A 20166-nucleotide genomic window follows, 5' to 3' on the forward strand; every position below is an offset into this window, starting at 1 on the left:
ACTCTGAAGAATCAGTATAATGGTTAACCTAAATATACTAATACATGTTTTAACAATTATTTCATTCTTATTGATACATTTTAACTTCTTAAAGCTAGTGTGGACGCTTATAAGCGCTCATTCCTCGCTATATTTCAAATATTTATACTAACAGTAGTTAGCTACACAATTCAAACATACAAATATTATTGTTTAAATGTTATCCAAAATTCAGATTATTTTATTATTATTCAAATATAAATTCCACACAAATTCATCTTAACTCATTAGGGCTAATTTAGGCGCTTATAAGCGCTCATTCCTCGTTATATTTCAAATATTTATACTAACAATTAGGTACACCATATTAACACACAAATAATATCGTTTTAATGTTAATTAAAAATTCACAGATAATTCTTATTATTATTCAAGTATTAAATTCCACGAAAATTCATCCACCCTAACCTAAAAATTTACATTTATTTAATGCATTTCAAAATTTGCTATTAATCAAAATGTTTCAATACCAAAATCAATTGATTGATAATTACAAACTGTGTTTCCATCATACATTATCCAGTAACAATTATCTTCCCATAAATATTATCTCTATCATTGTGTATGTATATGTGTATGTATGTGTGCATTTAACGCATTACACATTTATTATTTCAATAAGAAATGTAAGTAACTTGGAACGGTGGTACGTTTTAACAAACAGATTTTTACATCCAACGGCACAACCCCAAAAAAGAGAAAAGGGTCGGTTCCCCCCCCCTTTCCCTCCCCCTTCTCCAGTATACACAAAAGTGGAACAAGAATAAAAAAAAAAAAAAAAAAAAAAGAACAGAAAGAGAGAAAAAGAGGAATGAAAAAAAGATTACAGTACACACGTCGGGACGAAGTGAATGTGCATTTGCGAGTAGTAGACGCGTGGTCCAGGGTTCTCTTCCGGTTGGAGAGAAAGAGATGAAGAAAGAATCTCGTTTGAGGGGGGGAGGTTTATAAGGGAAGGGGAGCAATCCCCTTTTTCGTCGAAAAAGGAGGACGACGACGACGACGACGACGACGAAAACGACGGGCTTGGGACCGGCCATGTTGGGTTGCCTCGGCCATTTTTCGGACTTGAGAGAACAAAAAAGGCGAATAGGGTTTACTCTCTCTCTCTTTCTCTCTCTTTTTTTCTCTTTTTTTTCTTCCCCTCTCTCTTCCCTAACGTGGAAAGCCGCTTTAAAGAAGACCACGTCAAATCTGACAGGCCACCACCACCACCACCACTGGCACACGAGGGAGAAAGACGAGAGGGGTTGGGTGGGGAATTAGGAGAAGAAGGAGGCACATATGCGCACGTTAAGGGACCAAAAAGGGCCCGCCTCGTGCTGAAGGAGAGTCCTCGTCTTGAAAAAGAACAATCCTCCTCTTACTCCTTACTCTTACTCTCTTTTTCTATCCTTCATTTTCATCTTCATCATCTTCATCTTCTTCATCTTCATGTTCTTCTTGTTCTTCTTCTCCCTTCAACCGGCGTTGGTTATGTACCTCGTCCCTTTTTTTTTTTTCTTTTTAAAAGGGAATATAAGGGGACAGAGGGGGCATTCATTCATGCACGCATTCCCAGAATTCACGTACCGTTCTTCTTTCCTATGAACATTAGATGATCGTGTCCCCCTTTGTATGGTTAGTCCCATCTAACCCCCTCTCCCCACTTCTACTTTTCTAACCCCCCTCTGCTATACGTGCTGCATAGATGCACGAGTTTGAATTTGTTCGATCAATGTTATACTTTCTTTTCTATTTTAGTTAATTTATTATTTGAATTTTTGTTTATTATGTTCGTTTATATATCGTTGACGATGAAGGGTTATTGAGTAATTTGTTTCGTTTTGTTTTGTTTTATTTCATATATACCATAAGCAGAATGATTGTGATTATTATTGTAATTGCATAAGAACGTGTGTTGAAGGTCTTGATAAAGTCCCTAAAACAATTACTAAAATAGTTACTAAAACAATTACTAAAACAGTTCCTAAAACAGTGAAACTAAAATTGAAATAGCAATTTTGGGACTATCATTTGTAGGTTATATATTTGAACATTTAGTATAACAATTTAATTACTTACTTATTATTTAAAGAAAATAATTTGGATTATCAATAACAAGAATAACCAACCAACCCATATAATATGAGTTTTCAAATAATTGCATAAGAATATGTAGATGGTTTAGATGAAGTTCCTAAAACAGTACCTAAAACAACTCCAAAACAGTGAAACTAAAATTGAAATAACAATTTTGAGACTATCATTTGTAGGTTATGTATTTGGACATTTAGTATAATAATTTAATTAGTTACTTATTAGTATTGTAATTATTCAAAATAAATGATCATAATGGATCATTAATGGATCATGTAACATTCGTTCTCAAATAATTGCATAACAAAGTGTAAAAGATCTTGATAAAGTTTCTAAAACAGTTAAACTAATTGAAATAACAATTCTGAAGACTATCACACGTCGCACAGTTGTTAACACATTTGAACATTTAATATAACAATTTAATTAGCTACTTATTATTATTGAATTTATTTAAAGAAAATCATTTGGATCTGTGATCATGATGGATGATGATCAACAACCAACCCATATAATAAATGAGTTCTTAAAATTGTAAAAGGTTAGGTATTAATACGTTAGGTATTAATTTGTTTTCTGATTTAACGCAACACCCTTGAACGTTACGTTACGTTACGTACGTATCATTTCTTCGTAACTGTCCAAGTTTTAAGAAGCTTTAGACGATGAGGAAACGTATGTCATAGTGAAGAGGAAATTGCATGTCGCCCAGAAGAAGAGTGTGTAGTTTTAGTATGTTGAAGACGGTTAGAGCAATATTCCTTGAAACTGTCTTCTCTCTACCAAGAAAATGTTTGGTCGAGTCCTCACGTCTCGTCTCGTCTCATCTCGTCTCGTCTCATCTCATCTCAGGGGTTTTGCACAATAGTAGTGCCAGATGACTTAATCGTTTGAATATTGAGGCTAACTTAACGAAAACGAAACGGCTGTTACTTCAAGCTCTAGTAGTAGTAGACTCTACTCTAATAATTTCATGATTTTTCTAATTTAAATAGTATCATCTGATTCGTGTTCGCATTTTACATCTAGGACAGCAGACACCAGACATACACAGACAAACACATATATATATATATATATACATTCATTTCTCTTAATTTATTTAACCCTTTTATAACATCCAATAAAATGTAATAACGTGTCTAGAATATTTTCGTTAAACCTTTATGAAATTACTTTGGAACGCATATATGCGCTCATCAATAATTATTCCTACTTCCTTTTAGCTTTGAGATATTTTTTGGTATTCAATAAATATAGTAGAAATTATCGATATTTTTGTTAAACTTGTTTGAAATTACTTTTGGACGCATATATGCGCTCGTATATATTTATTCCTATTTCCTTTATCTTTGAGATATTTTTTCTGAATTTTTTTTCTTTCACTCAATGGACATAGTAGAAATTATCAATAATAATAGTATTCCATTTCGATTGATAGATTTTTGTCTAAAAAAAAATAATTTCCAACAAATTGTTATCGTTTATTTTCAGTACATTCGTTAACATAATAAAATTAATGATTAAATGATACAGTTGATTTACATAAAGATATAAAAGTTGTGTTGGTAAATGAAATATATATAAAACGTGTGTTTGGTGAACCATTGTCAGTGGTTTTATGGTGTACAACATTTTACCTTATTTCTCGGATAGGAATACAAGAAGGATGTAGGGGGGAATGTAAACGACGTCTGGCACGAAAACTCGTATTCCCTGGCACGTTATATCTCTGTTTCTCTTTTTCTCATCTTCTTCTTCTTATTCTTATTCTTCTTTTTCTTCTCACAGTCGTGTCTGCACTCTTTGGCATACGCGCATACCTAAGTGCAATTCCTGTTGAATAACGTCAAATCAGTCAGATATAAACGCCATGGCGCGCCATTCATTTTACTCTTGCCGCCGGTTGGGTTCTTCGAATAATACTTGAACGTTTATTATTGCTGCCAAATATCAACGGGTCGCTAACTTTCTTAATTGTTTTATATTATATTAATATTAATATATATATATATCACATTTATGAGAATTATATGTATATTTACAATACTAATTTTTAATTACAATACTAATTAATCTAAATAGTTATACATTTATCTATTAATAATTCATTGGATTAGATGTGTTAGTAAAATAAATGTAATTTATAATTAAAATTAAAATTATTTATTAATTATTTATGTGAATAAATACTAAATATATTTAATAATATATTATATGCATTATAAATATAATCAATATAAAAAAATATAATATATATCACAGTGAATATAACCTAAAAGATTAAAATTATATATTTATTATTATGTAAATATAATTTAAATGCATTTAATATATTAATGCATTGTAAATATAATTAATATGAAAATATAATATAAAATATATAATATATTACACTAAACATAACCTAAAAAACTAAATATATAATATATAATAATTTAATTTATATTAAGAATAAAATTTAATAACATATATTAATTATAAAATAAACCAAATATATAATATAATATAAAAAATATAATATATATGTCACATTTAATATAACCTAAAAAATATAATATATGTTATACTAAACATAACCTAAAAAATTAAATATATAATATATAATAATTTAATTTATATTAATAATAAAATTTAATAATATATTAATTATAATAATAAATATAGTATATGTCGCACTAAATATAACCTAAAAAATATAATATATGTCACACTATAAATATAACCTAAAAAAATATAATATATACTTTAATAATATTTAATTTATATTAATAATAAAATTTAATAATATATTAATTATAATAATAAATATAGTATATGTCGCACTAAATATAATCTAAAAAATATAATATATGTCACACTGTAAATATAACCTAAAAAATTAAATAATATTATGTAACATTGGTACTTAATATTTTTTTTGTTTTTGTTTTTATAGAAATAATATAAAAACGAAAACTCTATAAAATAGAATAATAGATAAGAAAGTTTAAAGATATTTAACGAAGCATGGTGTGTGTGTGTGTGTGTATATGGAGTAGATATCTATCCTTGGGAAAGGACTACCGAGTGGCAGGTTCACTATAATCCGGATTAAAGAATTCTAAAACACCAAAAGCATTTTAACCTTACCTCTCTCCCCACAAACCCCCACCCCACCCCCTAAGTCTCTTCCTCTCCCCTCTCTCTCTCTCTCTCTTTCTTTCTTTGTATCTTTTTCTTGATACTTCACAACGTGTTGTTGTTTGATCAAGAAGAATCTAACGTTATGAAAAGTAGCTTTTGATATTTCTGTCAAAATTTGGGAATGGAAATGTGGTAGGAGTGAAAAAAGAAGAAAAAAGAAAAAAGAAAAAAGGAGGAAAGAAAAGAAGTTGATGAGAAGATTCAGTGATTCGTAAGATAAATAATATGATTTAACAGGATTATTCACAGGTAGCTATCGTTTACTTACAACGGTATCCTTCAACGACTCTTATATTCATTCCTTGTTTCTTTTTTCTTTTTTTTTTTTTTTATCTCCAGGTGTGGTGTGATTATAAATTATGTTCCATGTATTTATCGAAGTATGAAACCCCTCCCCCTACCCTACCCCACCCCACCCCCTTCGAACAAATAAAATAAAAAAAAAAGAACAAAAAGATACTCATAGTAGTAGTAGTAGTAGTAGTAGTAGTAGTAGTAGTAGATAAAATTGGAGTAAAACATCATCTTTTTTATTTTGGGACTTATTTTGCAAAGAAAAAAAAACTATAAAAAAAAGCAAGAAGAAAACTGGAACAAAAAACAAAAATGCAAGCAAACGGGAAAAACTCCTAGGATGAAAAGTGATTATTCGTTCAGGTATAAAGAAAAAAAAAGGGTGGGGGTTTGAGGGTTTGAGGGTTTGAGGAAAGAGGAGGAAGAGGAAAAGGAGGAAGAGGAGGAGGGTTTTTCCAGGTTCGAGAAATGATGAGTCCCCGTGTAGTTTGTAAACAGAAGTTAGCTCGAAATGTGTATACACGGTAAACTATTTCCTTCTTTCGACCCCCCTCCCTTCCAATTCCCCTACCCCTACCCACAGCCCCTCTTCCTTCCCTTTTCATCCCCATTATCTTAGGCTAAAGAAATTCTTCCCTATCTGGTTATGGAATCAGCTGCTGCTGCTGCTGCTGCTGCTGATGTTGCTTGCTGCTGCTGGCTGTGATGATGTTGCTTCTGTTAGTGGCTCACCTGCCGTGCTAAAGGCAGGCAAACTTAAAGAGAAAGAGAGCAAATTTGATTACTATCCTTTTCTATCTTTCTTATGGTTCAGATTTTTGTTCAAAAGTATACTGTAAAAGAAGAGAAAGAGAAAGAAGAAGATGCGGGGAACAAAATTGAGACAAAAGACTAAGAACCAATATAAACTTTTCTTTCTTTTTTTTTTTTACCTGTAAAACTCATCCCTGTATTTTTGGGATCTTTTTATTTTTAGGGGGTACTTTAAATAATAGTTGAAAGATTTATCTTGTTACGGTTTGTAAAAGTTGTGACAAATCTGGGAAAACGTTTTTATTGAATGGAATGATTTTATTGAATGAAAATGAAGAAAAAAAAAATAGTCTTGTTGTTCGTAAGTTGATCAAAATTAATTAAATAATTTGTTAAGGGTAGTATTTTAAATGTTAATTAAAATATAAATATAATAATTGTTCTTAATGTTATTTTAATAATAATTAACAGGGATGGGGAGGTGGTGTATTATATGTAAAATTAATTAGCAACAAATACAAAAAATCAAGTTAAACTTTTCTATAAAAATCATCCCCATACTTTGTTCAGTCCTTTAAATAATTAAATGGTTTATTTTATTAGATTTTTAAGGTTATGACAAATCTGTGGAACCTTTCAATCAAAAAAATCTTTTGAAAAAATAATCAAAATCATATTATTAATATTATAATTCTTCCCATACTAATAATTAATCCCCATTACTAATAAAACCATAAATTAACACTTCTTCACAGTGTTATTTTAAAAATAATAATCAATAGTGGGTTGTCCAATATGTACAATTAAAATGAATCTTTTCAGTGTTAGGTTTCAAAGTTAAATTTATATGTATAGTTACTGAAGACAAGATTCAATATTCTTCCATACTTCCTTTCCATTCCCCTCTCCACCCTTCCACCCTTGGTCAATTATCACCTAGGATTAATCGTTTTGGCAGCATCGATTTAAACACTTGACAACTAAACCTAAGTTTTAGAAGAGGGACACCCATTTTCTTTCTTACTCTTCACATATACCCTTCTTCTTCATCTTCATCTTCATCTTCTTCTTTTTCTTGTTCTTTTTCTTCTTCTTCTTCTTCCTATCTTCTTCTCTTTCTCGTACTCAAACGAGAGTCAGTCTAATAATATTGTCTCGCGTTTCTAACGCAGCAAGGAACCGCAATCGGATCGCATCTCAGACCAGAATAGAAGTCGAAATCTTCTGATCTTTCTCTTTCTCTTTCTCTCACACACACACACACACATGTACACGTACATAGATAGATAGAGATAGATAGATACACTCTAACTCTAACTCTCTCTCTCTCTTTCTTTCTTTCTTTCTCATTTAATTCCCTTTAGTTCTTGGCTACCATTCTACAACACTTTCTATCTGCTTGACTTAACGATAGAAGGTCTTTAGACAAAAATGTCAAAATAATCTGTTCAATTCTAGAACTAGCATCTTCAATCTTATCTCGTTGTAATAATACTTTTGTGTGTGTGTGTGTGTGTTTTTTTTTTTTTTCATTTAATTATTGATGTTTTTGATTTTTGTATTATAGATAAGTGAGGAAAAGAAGTATCTGATAAATTATTCTATTATTTTTCTTTCTAATTTGTATTATACGTTTAGTTTTTGATTTATACAGTAATGGAATTTACAGAGACAGATTAACTGTATTTTACTGTTTAACCAACTTAAAAATTTAATTTGAATTTGTATAATAATAAACTACTCTAAACTTAGTGCAATTTTAAAAAAAGAAAAGATTAAGAAAATACAAATTCTCATTTTCAAAATGGCTGTATTAAGGTTATGTAAAAGTAATGGTTGGTTATTTGATTGTTTTCAAACTACAGTTGTAAACCAATTTAATGAAACAGATCTACTTAAATATTATAGATAATAAATGAGTATAATTGTATTATATTTAATGTGTTTGTTTAAAATAATTAAGAAAATTACATCAAAAAATATGTATTTTAAATTAACAACAACAACAACATCACACATAGATAATAGGAAAATATTACTGTATAATAAAAACCGTATTATGTACCTAGGTATATATTATAATATTTATATAACATTCTATAATATTTTTATACAGTAATATTTTACTATACATATTATACATATAGTAATATTTTACATATAATACTATACAGTAATATTTTACTGTACATATTATACATACAGTAATAACCACAATAACTTAAATATTATAGATAATAAATCAATAAAATTTTATTATCATGTTTAAAACAATAAAGAAAATTGTAAATTAACCTCACATGTAAATATCAAAAATATTACTGTATAAAAAAAATCATATCATGTACCCAGGATATAATAGTAATCACAATAACAAAACTTACTAACTCTTAATTTATTATAAATAATAAATCAATAAATTCCTATTATTTTATTTAAAATAATACAGAAAATTTTAAATTTACCTCACATTTAAATATCAAAGATATTACTGTATAAAAAAATCATTTCATGTACCCAAAATATAATAACTTAAATATTATAGATAATAAATAAATATAATCCTATTATCTTGTTCAAGATAAAACAAACAAAAATCACATGGAAGAAAGTATTTTTATTAACCGATTTCAAAAAAGGAAGAGGTTCTCAATTCGACTGTATTTTTTTTTTTTTTTTTTTTATGTTTGTTACCTCAGAACTTTCGATTGGGTTAACCGATTTTGATGATTCTTTTTTTATTTGAAAGCTGGTGCTTTCCGTGTTGTCCCATTTCAATTTGTAAATTAAAACAACAACAATATAGTAAATATCAAAAATATTACTGTATAAAAAAATCATATCCATATACCCAAGATATAATAATATAACCACAATAACTTAAATATTATAGATAATAAATGAATATAATCCTATTATCTTGTTTAAGATGAAACAATAAAGACAATCACGTAGAAGAAAGTATTTTCAATTAACCAACAACAAATACATGTAAATATCAAAAATATTACTGTATAGAAAAATCGTATCATGCAACCAGGAATATAGTTGGATTAGTATAATTGGTAATTTCATTTATGGATAAAATTTCTCACCATCGTTATTATAGTCTTCTTTTCCTTCTTCTTCTTCTTCTTCTTCTTCTTCTTCCTCCTCTTCTTCTTCTCTGTGTTTGAGGGGAATGAAAGATCCTATCGGGTCGCAACGATATTCCCACTAATTCGCGTCTAAGTTTATATCGCATGGGACGACACACTTAAAAAGAAAGAAAAAAACAACTAAATATGGGGGAAATACTCTTGAGAGATAACATCTCCCTAGTTTTTATTTTCCTTTTTTTTTCTTTTTAATACTATATATATATATATATCTTTTTTCTCATTCTTTCTTTCATTCTTTCCACCCTTGCTTGGAAAAGGAGAGGAGAGGGGGAAGAAGAAATCTGCTCGTAAAATCGGATTATATCGGTTCTGTCACCCAGTTTGCGTTATCCTACACTTTATACGAACCTGTTCACGTGATATCGTCCAAAAGAGAGTGCAAAAGAGATAGATAGATAGATAAATAGATAAAAACACGACCTTTAAGGTTAGGGGAGGGGATCAAAGATTTGTGAAAGATCCCCCTCGTTTTAATGTTCTTTCCTTTCCACTTGTTGTTAAATCTTCCATCCAATTGTTTCCTCTTAATTCACCAAAATGGGTGATTAATATTCATCAATCATGTATTATCACACTTCTGATTGGTCGATTGATTTGGAAAAGGGAGAGGGGATGACACAGAAATGAATCAATTCGTTTGATTCATTCAAATTAACATTGTTTGAGATTTTCTCTGGGAAATGTGGTAACTGTTTTGATCAAATTGTTAAGCGCATATATGCGTTCTTAGTTTAGACGGATTGGTTTAGTTAGGCGCATATATGCGTCCGTGATTTAGTTTGATTATTTCAAATTAACATTGTTTGAAATTTTCTCTGGGAAATGTGGAAATTGTTTTGATTAAATTGGTAAGCACATATATGCGTTCTTAGTTTAGACGGATTGGTTTAGTTGGGCGCATATATGCGCCCGTGATATTCAAAAGCTTTAAGTTTTTGGGGAATGAAATTTTTCATTTGTTGTTATAAAATATTAGTTTATTAACTTAACGAATAATAAAAAAAAAAGCAAATATGGACACCACCACCACCATCACTAATACTAACCACTATACCACACCTTTCGATCATTATCTTTCCACGAGTTTGCATAGAAATTGTTAACTTTTGTGTATTTTATTTTCTACGGTTTCATCTCATACGCCATAAAATCTCTATCAAGGATTTAAATCATTCTCTACGTATTTTTTTTTTTTTTGCCATAATCTTCTTTTTTTTTTTGTAAATAATATCTATGAAAATTATTATTATTATTATTATTAAAAAAAAAAGAGTAGGATATTTGATATTTGAAAGAAAATGAATAAAAAAAATATAATCTAGATTAATAATTTCTATTTAAATTAATAATTTTAGATACGTTGAGTTGTTCAAAAAGGAATTTCATTTTTCTTTTATGAAAATGAAAACAATTTTCGTTTTGAGGTTAAATTTAAGTCTTTCAAGTGGGGATAAACAGTTGAATTTGATAAATTTAAATTCTCATCGATCACACGCGTTGCTATTTATCGATTTGCATCAACTAATGCCATTATTGTGTCAGGAAAAAATAAATAATTAATAAGAAAAAAGGGAAGAAGTGGAGGTGGATTAATAAAAAAAATCCAATGTCAATTCATTCACTTTCTCACTCACTCTCTCCCTCTCTCTCTCTCTCTCTCTCTCTCTCTTTCTCTCTTTATATTTTTCTTAAGATGAGATAGTATTAGTAGTAGTAGGTGTATCATGGAATGAGCACGAAATAAATGTCTCCTACACGGGATGAGTCACAAATCCTAATGAAAATAATAATGCCCCGAAAGAGCGTTTCGTTCTTTTCCGTTGGGGATCCTTGGTGCAATGCGGATAAATTTACTGCGCGATCCTTGGACGGATAAGGCATACCTGGGGACACCTCTGTTGGGTTATAGTCTCTCTCTCTCTCTCTCTTTTTCTGGTATACAACGGGTGGCATGAAACGTGCGACGTATCCAACACGACACCAGCAAGAACACACGAACTAATACCATCACTATCATCAGTTTACACCAATACCAACAAACACTACTAACATCAACAACACCAAAACCTACACCAACACCACCAACACCAATACCACCAATATTAATACCAATAATACCAATTCCAACAACACCAATACCAACAATACCAAATCATCAACACCAATACCAATAACACCAAAAATACCAACACCAATAATACCATTACCAATAATACCAAACCCAATAATACTTAATACCAATAATACCAAAAACACTACTAACAACACCAATACCATCAACACCAATACCAATAACATCAAAAATACCACCACCAATAATACCAGCGCCAACAATACCAAAAACACCAATACCAACACCAAATATACTAGTAACAATAATACAAACACCAATAATACCAAACCCAATAATACTTAATACCAATAATACCAAAAACACTACTACCAAAACCAATACTAACAACACCAACACAACCACCATCAACACAACTAAACAACTTTTGCTATCTTTCTTTTCTTTCTTTCTTTTTTTTCTTTTCTTTTCTTTTCTTTCTTTCTTGTTTACATGTAGGATCTCATCTCGTTGGTCACAAGAGTCTCCTGGAAATAATTCTTTCTCTGAACGTGTCGTAGTCCTAACCTAAAGGAATAGGAGGTTGAGGTTGGAACCGTACGACGAGAAAGATTTTCACCTGCCGAACAGATTTATCGCAGTGTGTTACGTTCTTTCCTCCCCTCCCCCGTCTTCTTTGACCTGAACCATCCCTAAAAACCCAACCACCACCAAGTTTCAACATCGTTAATTTTATTCTTTTTTTCTTTTCTTTTTTACCTTCTTTTTTTTTCTTTCTCTTTCTGTTGGGATCTTCGACAAATCGCATTCTAACATCTCGTTTCCAACAAACCACTAACGGGGTTGTTTGTGGTGGTGGTGGTGGTGGTAACATCTAAGAATCTGAATTTTAACTAACGTAAAAGACACTTCATGAGTTTCTCATAACAATTTTCAACAATCTAAGATTGAACATTTCTTTTCTGTCACGTGTCTGTCCTCAAAAGGTGTGGGTGGTGGTATTGGGAGGGGGGGGGGTGGCAATGAAAGGTGAATCATTTCAGATCAATCATTCGTATTATTTATTCAATCCCATTTAAGTTGAATCATAATTATAAGAAATTACTTGATGCTTTTGGCTGAATCTAATAAATAAACTCGTAATGTAACTTTAATATGTCTTTTCTGGCACAGTTTTGTCAATCATTCTCTTAATAATATTCGCATTACCAGTTTCTCTGTTCACTTGCCAGATGTAATAAAAGTTGTCCTAATATTTGATCAATATATATATATATATATATATATATATATTCACATTCAACAAATCACATCAATTATTTGTATGATAAATGATATAAAATCTTTATTAAACAAACCAACAACATATTTCCATAATTTAGAATGTAATTTATTTTATAAATTTTTTATGACTTCATTTCTACTTATCTTGAATCTTCTTCTTCTTCTTCTTCTTCTTCTTCTTCTTCTTCTTCTTCTTAATCTGATGACATCATCTTTCTTTCTTTCTATATCACACTCATCAAACAACAACATTCACGGTAATAAATATAAATATTCATTTGAAGAAAAAAAATCAAACGAATTACCCTTACCCAAACCGCAACTCCTCTAACTGCCCAGGTCATTTGATTTTTATATTTTCTTATTACTTGTCTTTTTGAATAATAAAATTAAACGAGTCGTGATTTGAGGTTAAGGGGAATGGTTTTTTTGATAATCATATTTGCTAATCAAACGAATCATCCTTCCATTTTAGTTGTTCAATAATCATCCCAAGTTCCTTCAACCAACCCCTTTCTCAATTAACCCCTTATACCCTTTTCTTGTTAGGAGTATAATCAAAAGTAATAAAACCCAAAAAAAAAGAAGGTTTTCTGAGAGTAGGAAGAAGATTGTTCTGTCTTCTTATCAATTGGCAGTAGCATCTATGGTTGATTCTGAGATAAGAGGAGATAGTGAATGAGAGAATGTGTGAGAATGAGAGAGACAGAAGACCGGTTCTTGAAAACACCCCGTAGACAAGTGTCGTGGCACTTGCGACAGAGTCGTATCGCGGCGGGCATGTCTAAACGACTTGTAAAACAAGTGCTTAACGATTGCTCGTGTACCTGGACGGATGCGTGGAGGTTGGTTGGTTGCTTGGTTAGTTGTTTGCTTGTGTGTGAAAGAAGAAAAGAATGTAGAAGTATAGAAAAGAGAAAGAGAGAGAGAGAAAGATAGAAACCTTTACCCCCCTCTTCCTCCTCTTCCTCTCAGGCACACAAAGTCAGGAACTTCAGGTCCCACGTGTGTTTCGAGACTTCGAGGAGGTCCAGCTTGCTAAATTGAGTTTACGAGGATGTGTCCAATACACCTCTCCTGTCTTTTCTTTTTTTCTTCTTATTTTTTTTTTCTCAGGTTTTTTTTCCATTTCTTCTTCTTCTTCTTCTTCTTCTTCTTCTTCTTCTTCTTCTTCTTCTTCTTTTATATTCAACCCCCTCTCCTCCTCCTTGGTTCGTTTCGTTCTTTCATTCCTTCTATTTCTCTCGGTCTTTCTTATTCTGTATTATTCCTCTTTTAATTCACAAGTACACAAATATATATGTGAAGGGGGAGGAGGAGGAGGAGGAGGAGGAGGAGGAGGAGGTGGAGGTGGAGGTGGAGGGGGAAAGGGAGATTCTCCAAGTACCCTTTTCTTCGTATTTTACACTCGGACAACGGTATTATCTTATTCGATATTATTTCGATACTTTCTCTCCTACATTCTACCCCCCTCCCCTCCCCTCCCCTCCCCTCCTCTTCTACAACGTACCTCGGATTCATTGCTGATCATGGTTGGAGTTGTTTCTGCGTTTCGCGTTACTATCTTGGGACTTTTACTTGAATAACACTTACTTTTGCAATTACTCTTTCATTTTTTCTTTTTTTTTTTTTTGCTTTAAAGTAATGAAAATATTTCTTTTCGTAAATTGTACACTTACCACCACCACCAATACTATCAAACGTGTTTATTATTGCATACTTTTTTCCTCCCCCAGCAAGAGATAATTGTGTAATGACTTTAGGTGTGACTTAATTTTATTTATAATATAATTTGTATGTACATTTTTGATTTCAGTGGTCAAAGGGAAGACAAAACTCATGGCGGAGGACTTGGTGATTCAAGCAGTGAATCCGGTGACGAAGCCAAAAGACAATCGGTCGTTCAACAACAACAGCAACAACAACAACAACCGTCAGCTTGTGCTGTTCAACAGCAACAACAACAACAGCAACAGCAACAACAACAAATGGTTGAACACCAACAAACGTCTAGCATGTACCAATTACCACCACCCGCTGCTGTATCCAGTCCTCACTCCTATCATCAGACTCATGGTACTAGTCTGAGTCATCCTCATACACCTACCCATCATATGCAACATCATGACACCAGCAGCGAGAGCGGTGACGACAAGAGAAACCTTCATCATCAGTTGCAACATCATCTTCAGGTTGGTGCACACGGTACCCATGGTTTGGTTCATCCTACGGCTACTTTACCACCACCGCCACCAAGTTGCGCTCAACAGAAGAGTCAACTTGATTATATGCAGTATTACAGCCCTCAGGTAAATTAATTCTCCTACTTTTATCTTTAATTATCTGCATAGAAAGAAAGAGTCAATTTTTATTCTTTTGTTAAATCTTTTAATGCTGTGGGTGCATATATGCGTCCAACGAAACCAACCTGTGCAGACTAAGGACACAGTGTGTTCAGCAATTTTTTTTCTTCTACTTTTTGCTTGAAATTCATATCTTTTTTAATAGTTTACATTAGTTGAAAAATCATGTCCTTTCCAAAGGATTAAATCAAAGATACTATCTAGGATTTGACAATATTAGATTATTCAAATAAACACTATTTAGGTAGTTTGACATAACTCTAGTGTGTGTGTGTGTGATATAATAATCGTGAAAACAAGCATCGTTTTTTTTTGTTTGTTTTTAAAATGTTCGTAGGATTACCTGATAGGCACGCCCACCTCGGCGGATCTGCAGAAGTCGCTACCACACACGGCCACGTCAATGCAGATGGGTGCTATAGCACCAACGATGGGTGGCCTAAGCCCTATGGCACCTACGACGATGTTACAGAACACGATGCAGGGAGTGAACACAATGAATACCATGTCGATGAATGGTATGGGAATGGGAGCCTATCAAGGAATGGGTTCGATGGGGATGACAACTTCGCACGCTGGTTACCACAGTGGACTCGTCTTAGGCGATTATCATTCGTTGTGACCTTGGGCTCCTAATGGTCAAAGTAAAAGGAATCCAGAAAAAACTTAAAGGATTAACTCTATTCAACTTTTCCTTACAATTTCTCTCTCTCTCTCTCTCTCTTTCTCTCTCTCTCTCTCGTCATCGTCAAATGTATGTCAACACAGCCAATTAAAACAATCCGATATGTTCGTTCAACCATCCGATTGGTTTGTGCGGCACGTGATTTCCCCCACCACTACTCCTTGAACCCCCCACTCCGTTTATCACCAAAAAAAGTGGTGTTCACGATTTTGAGGACTCCTATTTTTACCCACCAACTGAGAAAATAAATAATTTAGGTCACAAATGTAATAATATAATTAATTATTTAGGTGAGAAAAGAAAATTTGTCATTTAATTTGATAATATCTCAGTTTTGATTAATAATGGAGTCTTTCGAAATGATTAAAACCACTTTTAAAAACGGTGAGATTTCGGTTTCGCGTACGTTTCCGGATAAAATAGCAAAAGACATGTTAGCATTTTTTTTCTTTATCTTCTTTATCTTTACTTTTTTTCTTTTTTTTTTTTTATTATAATATAACCCCTTTCTGCACGTAGCAATGATCACCAACTTACCACTATTACTATAATTCTTTACACAAACACACACACACACACATAAATGCCTTTGTTCAAAGAACAAATAGGTTCTTTTTATTTTTGCGATTTTTCTTAAAACTCTTTTATTTTGTAATATCTTTCACTCTTTTTAGCGTACTATTTGTAAGTTATCAAATAATAAGAAAAGGATAGCACAATCTGTAAGTGTAAGCGTGTAAGTGTGTAAAAGTGTTCGTTTACAGCGTTTATTATTTAGGACAAACTAAAAGTTATGTTATTTTTTTATAAATAATTTTTAATATTTAATATATATATATATATATATATATATATAAATATAATATATATTTATATAATTTATTTTGTTTTTAAAAGGAGATACACTGTTAAAAATTGACTAATTTAACAGAATGTTGTGTAAACGAATCATTGCATATTAAATCGCACATTTAATTATAAACAAACAAAAAAACACACAATTATATTTTAATTTGTTATAATTTACACAAACAATTTACTTACACATTACACATACGTGCGGTACGCTTCTGTCCTGTCTGTCCTGTCTGTCTGTCTGTCTGTTTGTCCTTTGTCTATCTATCCTTAACTTTTTCCTGTATATATGTAGATATATATTAAACCACATATTCAAAACAACACACGTACATACACAAACACACTTTGTTTCTTAAGTTCACGATATGGAGGGTAAAGGTAAGGAGTAATAACATCTCTTATGGGAGAAAATGTGAAAAAGAAGAAGTGTCCAGCCTTTTCTATAAATAATAGTTCACAAACCTTCCCAGAATGGCGCTGGTGTAGACAGAAGGTATGATATGAATATAGTAATTGTAAACGAATTGAAGTATGCCGAGTTATGTAATAATGTAGTAAATATAACCTTAAAAAATGATTATGAGAAAACGTGTAGCTAAAGTGATTTTATTTTGTTAACTGTAAAATATTACGTTTATTGATTTTTTGTAATCATTTAATTTGATGAAAAAGTATGTGAATAACAAGGACACTCTACAACTAGACTGAATAACAATCCTACTTTAATAATATTTGGCGCTTCCTTTAAAATCAACCCTCTAGCTACTGTGGCGCCACCCTAATTGAATACTACATTTCGACGGGGACACTTTTCATATACAGAAATGTTATTATTACTCCTTACCCTCTATCCTCCATAGAAAAATATTAACAAATGTATAACACACTCACATCCAACACACACAAACACAGGTATATATTTGTATTGTTAGTAGTAAACAAACAAACAAACAAACAAATGAAATTCGCACAGTCTTCTTATTCGCTAAAAGTAACAACAAAAAAGTAATGAAAAAAAAAAAAAAGATAAGATAATTTAAATAACACCGTACCGTCGTCACAATCTATATAAGTTTTATTATTAGTGAAGTAAAAACAAAAAAAAAAAGAGAAAAAAAAAACAAAGTAAGTTATGATGGTCATTTATTCGCAATTCACGATCTTCTACTGTAAATAGAATTAAATATGTTTACATGAGTGAAAATAACGTATGTATGTATGTATGTATGTATATGTGCAGGATGGATTATAAAAAAAAGGGAGAAGAGTTTTTCTTGGTATGTATGATACAATTTTATCTGTTTCTCTTTCTCTCTCTCTCTCTCTCTGTCTCTCTTTTGGATGTGTTGTGTGCATGTAAATTGTACGCGTGAAAAAAATAATAAAATAATTATATATAAATATACATAGATACATATATATATATATATATAGACAGCAGACAAGTTGTAGAGGAAAGAAGAGGAAATTAATTTTAAAAAAATAATAATAATAATAATAATAAAAAATTTTTATTATTGTTGCGTTTAAATTTTCCCATGAAAAGAAAATTAATAGAAGGGATGATTGATTGATTAATACACAAACAACCTCCTCTTTTCGTGCTAAAACAATCTAATGTCTTAATGAAAAATATTCCATTAAATTAACACTTTATAGGTTATGTTGTAAAGTTTGACAAGTAGAAGAAAACAATAATTTTAGTATGTATGTAAAAAAAAAAAAAAAAAGAAAGATAGAAAGATAAAGATAAAAACAATGTGTGATTGATCGATAGTGAGGGGGGAAAAAAGAAAAAGGATCAAAGTTTGTTTAATATTTTGTTTTTTGTTTTTATTTTGAGTTTTTTTTTTTTTTTTAACTCAAGGATCCTCGGGACGAAACAGGGTAAGAAAGAATGTAAGATTATATTATTGGGTGTAATACACACACAAACAGACACACACAAACACTGGCGTGAATTTTTTAAATAATATGTGTATATATATATATATATATATATACATATATATATACAGGATGTTGTATTTTTTTTTTTTAATTTACTATCATTGGTGATTAATTATTCAAATGCATGTAATATAACTGATTAACATTAGATATATACCACCATTTTCAGTATACCTATTTCTACCACACTAGTCAAAATAATTGGTGTACACCAGTAAAAAGTAAAAAAAAAACTGTAAATTTTTACAGTAATAAATAGTAAAAAAAAAAAAAAAAAGAAATGCTTTTTAAGGTTTCCAATCTTTATTTAGTCTTAAAAAATAAGACAAAAATGTTTAACAATAATAATTTTAATAATTTACAGAAATCAAATGTTACTACATGAAGTAGTAGACAATTTTGAATTAAAATGACTCGATTACAGTCAAAATGACTGATCTGCTGGTGTATCTAGTGTTAATGATTAAAGTTTCATTATAGTTTTTATTTTTGTATTTTTATTTCATTTTTTTTTTTGTATTATTATTTTATCTTTATATTGTACACCAGGTTTGTTCATTACGTTTATACAGTATGTTAAAAGAAACCTTATATATACATATATATATTGAAAAATATTTTTGCTAATTGTTAAAACCATTTAAAATGAATATAAATATTATAAAAATAAAAAATAAAAAATAAAAATAAATACAGTTTTATTACTGTATATGTATAATATACACTTCAATAACATAACAATTATTATTGTTATTATATATATATATCATTGAGTTCTCGTATACATTAATACAGTATTTTGATACTTTTTCAAATAAGTTATATAATTGAATGAAAATATTTAATTAAAATATAACCTATACTTTTTAACGTTTACAGTTTTTCAATTTACACACGAAAAGGTTATGTTGTATATTGTGATTTTAATTCTTTGTTTTTTTTTTTTTTTATTATTTTAACTAAAGAACTTGTTTATTATTTTGTTATATATATAGATGCATGTATGTATCATCAATTGCACAACATCCTGTATATATAATAAACATGAATGTATATATATATACATTGTTTTAATTTTCGATAAATCAATAAGAAGATTGTGACGTCAGATGTTAGAGAAAATGCGATTGATCGAGAATTAAAAAAAAAAAAAAAAAAAAAAAGATTGATTTTGTTCACATTTTTTTTTTTTTTTTTTTTTTAGTTGTTTTTATTTAACAAAAATTATTTTAATTATTTTTTGTTAATTATTTCAAGATTAACACGTTTATATTAATCATGTGGTCGCAACAATAATAATAACAATTAATAATAATATTTAAAATAAAATAAAAAAAAAAAAAAGCAACGATTATTGATCAGTCGCAAGATCTTCTTTTACAGTTATTTTATTATTTAAGATAAAAAAGACACTTTTGCAGCGAAATAAATATTTTCGATTAA

General features: G+C 30.2%; 1 protein-coding gene across 2 annotated transcripts in view; it reads left to right on the forward strand.

Moving 5' to 3' along the window:
• so (SIX homeobox 1 protein sine oculis) overlaps positions 1-17898 on the forward strand; it is a 45517-nt gene extending 27619 nt beyond the window's left edge. For both annotated transcript variants that reach the window (XM_015322763.2, XM_015322762.2), the window contains exons 4-5: positions 14684-15176; positions 15568-17898. In XM_015322763.2, the coding sequence (XP_015178249.1) occupies positions 14684-15176; positions 15568-15852 (778 nt within the window). In that variant the 3' untranslated portion in view covers positions 15853-17898. The remainder of the gene's footprint in view (positions 1-14683; positions 15177-15567) is intronic.
• The last annotated feature ends 2268 nt before the right edge of the window (positions 17899-20166 follow it).

Source organism: Polistes dominula, unplaced genomic scaffold (genome assembly GCF_049000335.1).
Source record: "Polistes dominula isolate Pdom_NZ unplaced genomic scaffold, Pdom_raw_medaka contig_75, whole genome shotgun sequence".
In the NCBI taxonomy this organism is placed as follows: domain Eukaryota; kingdom Metazoa; phylum Arthropoda; class Insecta; order Hymenoptera; family Vespidae; genus Polistes; species Polistes dominula.